At 37.3% G+C, this 6,000-nt stretch overlaps 1 protein-coding gene across 25 annotated transcripts in view; it reads right to left on the bottom strand.

The window, feature by feature from the left end:
* Positions 1 to 1,440: 1,440 nt before the first annotated feature.
* MPDZ (multiple PDZ domain crumbs cell polarity complex component) overlaps positions 1,441 to 6,000 on the bottom strand; it is a 101,815-nt gene continuing 97,255 nt past the window's right edge. For 22 of the 25 annotated variants that reach the window (XM_027670653.1, XM_027670660.1, XM_027670658.1 and 19 more), the window contains 6 exons: positions 5,935 to 5,978; positions 4,780 to 4,902; positions 3,782 to 3,886; positions 3,552 to 3,664; positions 2,441 to 2,564; positions 1,441 to 1,662 (listed from right to left, as the gene is read on the bottom strand). In XM_027670653.1, the coding sequence (XP_027526454.1) occupies positions 1,516 to 1,662; positions 2,441 to 2,564; positions 3,552 to 3,664; positions 3,782 to 3,886; positions 4,780 to 4,902; positions 5,935 to 5,978 (656 nt within the window). In that variant the 3' untranslated portion in view covers positions 1,441 to 1,515. Of the gene's footprint in view, positions 1,663 to 2,440; positions 2,565 to 3,551; positions 3,665 to 3,781; positions 3,887 to 4,779; positions 4,936 to 5,934; positions 5,979 to 6,000 lie in introns of those variants that run through there. The other 3 variants (XM_027670654.1, XM_027670672.1, XM_027670673.1) reach the window with 3 other exon arrangements.

The following is a 6,000-nucleotide window of genomic DNA, read 5'->3' as shown; positions in this document are numbered from 1 at the left end:
GCAGGCTACAATCAGCTAAGAGCTTCATTGAGTGCTACTTTTACATAAAGTTTTAGTGACAAAAAAGTGATACATTTACTGACCACACTGCTGAACAAAGAACAGCTCCATGGTTGCATTGTATTTAATATAAGACATCTTGTATTTGTGCCTCTAAAATCAATATCCCCAAAAAATAGTTGTGGCTCTCAAATCTCTTCTGCTTATTACTGGTGCAAACGTTCACTGCTGTTTTACTACTCACCTCCACTGGGAGGAATTTTCAGGCCTTTACTCATCCTCAACACATTACTCCTGGTTTTATGTCTCCTCAGTTCAAGGAGGACTCTACCTTTGCTGCTGTTGGTAACGGCAGCAACACTGTAACATCAACTTCTTCCACACTGGCCTCAAAGATATCCAGACATCTGTCAGCAGACAAGTAAACCTGCTCTGAGCAGTTTGTTCACAGCTCTGATTCATGCAGCTTGAAGAAATGTCTGCGTTGAGCCTGTAGTTAGTCTTGCACACTGGAAGAGAATAATCTTTGCTCGCAGACATTTCATATTGAGAAGGTTGTTTTCACATCCATATAGACTAGAAAATACTACTATTATAAAAGTCTAGTTCTCCTAATACTGCAGTTGCTGGGCATTCTCATTCACCAGGAACAGTTTCCACTAGCCCTGAATTTTTTGGCCCTGAGCACAAGTCCTCTCCTTTTGAAGCAAACACACAAGCCTCAACCTCCTGCCGAAAAACCACATAAACAAAACCCCCAAACCCAAACCAACAAATGAGAAACAAACAAAGCAATAAAACAAACAAACATACAGACATCAAAACAAACAAACAAAAAACCTCAAATCTAAGCCAAAATGAAACACAGTTTTCTCTTTTTTGGGGATTTAAACACATAAACAGACAAGCAAACTAACCCATCCAAGTACCCACCCAGTCCCTTCTACTTGATCATAGAATGGTTTGGGTTGGAAGGGACCTTAAAGATCATCTAGTTACAAATAACCATCTAAGTCCATTAATAATTGGCCTCCAGATTACATGCTTTTCCTTCTATCCCCCAAGTCTCTATTTTATTAGTACTTTCTTTCTTCAGTAACCTTATTCCTGTTTTCTGATTACTGCTACCCATGCAACCCCCTTGTTGACTTGGTGAATTTGTAATTTTTCCAACATTATTCAAATATCCAAAGTCTCTTAGCAAAACATTTCAGTTTTGTTGTGTGGTTATTAATGCAAACATTCTTTTTTCTTCTTTTCCCTGTTGACTTACTAACAGGAAAAATATCCATCTCTTTCCATAGCTGACATAACTTGATCCCAGTGGCTTGACAGTAAGAGAAGTACTTCTATTGTATACAGAAATCTATGGTTAAATGTTACTTTTCTTCAGTGTTGTAACCCAGTCCTGTCAATCTGGAAGAGCAAGAAGACTGTACAAACATTTCCATTCTCTTTACTATGTGGAAAGTAAATAATTCAGTCTTATTGACCCTAACCCTTCAAGCAGCCAGTTCATGACAATACAGTCAAAGTGACTGATCCTTTTGTCCTTTTCAGAATAGCAACTGCTTCCTCATGAGTCACCCCTTCTAAGCTCTGCCCATTCACAGCAATGATCTGATCCCCCCTCTTCAGGCGTCCATCTTCTGCTGCTGCACCCTGAAACGATACAACACATAACTGCAGACACACGCATTTCTTTTTCTTCCTGACACACAGTCCTTATGGTTTAAGATTGGTACAGTGTACAAACCCCTTGAAACATTTTTGATTTTCAATGATTCCAATACAGTCAATTGTAGTACAATTGTACTACAGTGCAGTTGTATGCCCTGCCCTAATTTTCACAACATCTACAAATCAGACCTACAGGATTTTTTGTTCCTTGAACTCTGTCCAGCTAGTAAAACATTTAAACCCTGCTATCATAGAAGTAGCATTTTCAAGACCCGAGGAAGTTTTCAGCAACTTGTTTAAGAAATTTAGTCACTAACATCCAGCTCTACACTTTGATTTACCATAAAAATTTGGGATTCTTCATTCCAGTTTTCTCTGACTCAGGGCTGTTTCCTACAGCAGTCCAAACTATTAACCCCAGGTCAGCATTTGAACTACTCCAAAGGTCCAATCTAAGTTCAGTAATATAGTTCCCTCTACTACCTGAAGAAAACACACTCTAAATATAAAGCAAGGGAAATGTTTTCCTAAGTATGTGCACAATTCCAGTTTTGAGACGTGGAAAAGACTGCCATATGCTGGATCACATGTATTGGGAAATTCTGAATCTTTTGAAGACTACAGCTTTCAAATACTGGAAGCACATTTTGACCAACACATTAAAAAGGAAAAACTGTAACAATCTTTTGGTTGCCAACTAAGGCCATGACTTGGTCTGAGTGAACTAATAAATGGACTGACTGAACAAACCTACACCTACCTTTGCAAACACCGTCTTCACATAAATGGGTAAGTCTCCGTGGGGACTGCCGTAGCCACCCACAATACTAAAGCCAAGGCCGTCCGGTCCTCTGTCCAGAGTAATAGTCTTGTACTGAGGAGGTCTAAGAAAAGGGAAAAGAGTATTGTGATGTTGTCTGAACTTTGGATTTAACATCTATAATATTTCTTTTATGCTAATCAGTACATTTCCCTTTCTACTCTAACTATAAATACTTTTATTGTAATGAACTGGTTATTTAAGTTTGTGTAAAACACTGTAAATGTCTAATGCCTATATTATTACGTAAAAGCAGCTACTTCAAACACACAGCTCATGACATAGTTATGGCTGCTATGTGCTTACTAGCGAAGTAGAAATGCAATGCCAGTACCTCAAGTTTCCATAACATCTACTTCAAAAATCCTGTAATGCCTAAAATTAGCCCATCAGTTTATGCTATAACGTTTGATTGCTTCTCTCTTCTTCTAATAGATAAATGTGTATTTGCATGTACATGTTTATAGATATCACCTGTAGGTATATTCCCCCACATATACTTTGATTGTACGAAATTTTGAAATTCTACCTTTCAAAGTAGATATGTGTGGCTACAGAACCCTGTTCTCTCTTTGCCTGTTCCTAAAAGAAAAGTGCCTCAGATCCATAACAGAGATTAAGGCAAAATTGTTTACATAATGTACCTTGCAAATGTATTAGAATCAAGGTATATCAGAAACATCTGACGCTCATGATATCCAAGCACTAGAAAGCACATTACGGAAACACAAGTACTACAGCGGAAAGGGACTTTTTTTGGTGTATCAATTAATCCCAGCTACCAAATCTCAGTGAAACAATTCAGAATGTAGAAGAAATCAAATCACATCATAACTCTACAGAAGTTCAAAAACAAATTGCAGCATAGCAAATCATATAATGAAAAATGCAGAAGAGGACCTCTGGCCTACAGGTGCCATATAACGCCAATGTGTTAATCATGATTGTGTCAAACAATTCATCCATTATTTGCTAGAATTTGTATGATTTTTAGGTTGAGTTCCATCTAAAACAACTGGCTACAGAAGTTGTATATTCTATAGTTACTGACCCTAAATCATCCTGAAAAATGCCAGTCGAAGTTAGTCCCGCAAATGAAAGACTGGATGTAGGTGGATCCTGCTGCTGACCAGTTATGACACTCACTTCTCCTCCAGCTACAACCTAGGAACAGAGTTCATAAACCAGTAAAATAAGAATGCTGACACTAAAATAATTCATTGTAGCAGCTGGCAAAACAGTATTCAGAAAGTATTCAAAATGTCACTGAAGATTTTTTACCTGCAATTCAATAGTGCCTGAAGCATTTTTTAAGATATTAACAGCTTGGGAATGAGTCATGCCCTCAGTAGACGTTCCACAGATGCTAACAATCCTGTCCCCAACCTACAGAAGAAAAGGTAGAAAATCTAACTTAGTTACACAGATTTATTTGTCACTTTTTTCAACAACAGCAGATCTGTCTATTTGCATTTAGCCAGATTTTATCAGTAATATACGGCAGGAAGAAAGAAATTAGCAACTGTACATTCACAGTCCTCTTGTAGGCAAAAAAACCTTTTAACTGCATAATAACCCACTACAAAAGTGGGAAATTCAACATCAGAATGAGCAAATTTCAACAATTTAGAGTATTCAGTGTAAAAAAGTAATAATGGTTTACAGAATTGATCCTAACATTCTAAAAATGCACAGCATGTAAAAAACAGAGGTGCATTTTGCATGTCACCTGAAGATAGACTGAAGTAGCAAATTATCATCAGAGATTCTGTGTTTGAATTCAGCTTGAAATAACACTGTCCACTTTCCAGGAAACCTGAGTCTGATACAGCCTGGATACAGTACACATTCAAATACAGTATCAGATAAGGCCTCCCACTTCAACTCAGAACCCAAAAAGCACTATCTCTGTAACATAAGAGATAAAACACACTGCATACCCACAGTTGCAGGAACAACCACCACACTCAGCAATGGCACTCACTTACAGAATGCATCCTTTTGAACCACTCTCTATGCTTTTAATTTTCACAAGCTGACTAATTCTAAGATCCAAGATTGCTTTAGGACTTCCTTTCTTAAGTTAGTACATTTCAGCAATTACATTTTCCCATGCTACCAATTTGAGTTGCTGTTTCATCAATTCAAACAGCAAGAACTCTTGACACAGCCAGAAGCACTTATGACTGTATCACCCAACTGCTAATTTATTGCCTGTCTAGAGTAATTACTGTGCATTACCCATGCAATCTTTACATGCTTCTTAAAAATTAACTTACTCTGAGTTTCTGAGTCTGAGCTGCAACTCCGTTTGGGTGCATCATGGCAATAAATATAGGAACATCTCCAAGAGGACTTCCTACACCTCCAGCAATGCTCACTCCTAGTGAATCTGCAGGGCTCTGTTACAGTAATGAAAAAAAGATAAGATTTTTCTGGAAAGAAAAACATATACAGAGCACTTTACGCTTGCCTCAAAAAATCACTAAGCACCCTATCTCATGAAAATCAGAATTCCTGTGTCTCAAGCCAGTTTTTAGGTTAATATGCTTTGCATCACTTCAAGAAAGTATGGAGACCACAAGAGATGTTTCTATTTCTCAGTGGTAGGTGAAAATTTGCCAATTTAGTTGTATATTTTATTAACTAAATACAGAATTCAGCATCAACCCCTTAATTTCAGCACAGGAAGTCTGAGCAAAGAAAACTGAAGAGATAGGATTGCTGTCCTTAGTATTGTCTATATCAATTTCCTATTATGAACCTCCCGAAAACTAGAATTAAGCTTTACGCTCCCCCTAGTGCCCCAGTGTTGAAGAGCAAAACCAGCTGTTTACTACTGCACCACACCTGAATACCTCACTGCAAAAACTGATATTGTAAAACTGGTATTTACAGATTCTACTGTAAAAGAGAATGGCTAAAAACAATCCATGTAATCAAGTGAACCAGATGCCAGGCAAAGTCAAATAAATATTTTGGACCATAAGAAGCTGCCTGTGACTAAGTTCACATGCATAATGAAGGTGACTGAATTTCACAGTTGAAAACCTCACAGTTGTATGTTTCATTAAAAATACTGAACACAAAAAAGCAGTCTTCTAACTTTCTCTGACTTCACAAAACAGAGTTTGGATTTAACTCAGTCTGGTAATAAAATTAGGTCCCATTATCTTTTAGTAAATCTTCCTTCTTTTGCTTTCAACACAACTCACAAAACATGACAGAGTAAGTCACACTGATTTTACATAAAAATATAGGCAGTGGAGATCATACAGTCCTGACCTGAAAAGATAGACAAATTAATTTCTATTGCCATATCAATTCCTCTCTCAAAACAAGGAATAGGTCTAGACTTTCTTTCTGTAAAGAAACCTACTGACAACATTTACAAAACCTGTTCCTGATATATACCACTTCATGCTATAACTTACCTTTTTTATTTCAACTGTTCTTAGTCCCTGTATTTCAGAAGCTGCTGTCAAATGAATTAAAATAAA

The sequence above is a fragment of the Neopelma chrysocephalum genome, unplaced genomic scaffold, assembly GCF_003984885.1.
Source record: "Neopelma chrysocephalum unplaced genomic scaffold, ASM398488v2 Primary Assembly neopelma1_96921, whole genome shotgun sequence".
Lineage (NCBI taxonomy): Eukaryota > Metazoa > Chordata > Aves > Passeriformes > Pipridae > Neopelma > Neopelma chrysocephalum.
This window is presented reverse-complemented; position numbering and strand designations above follow the sequence as displayed.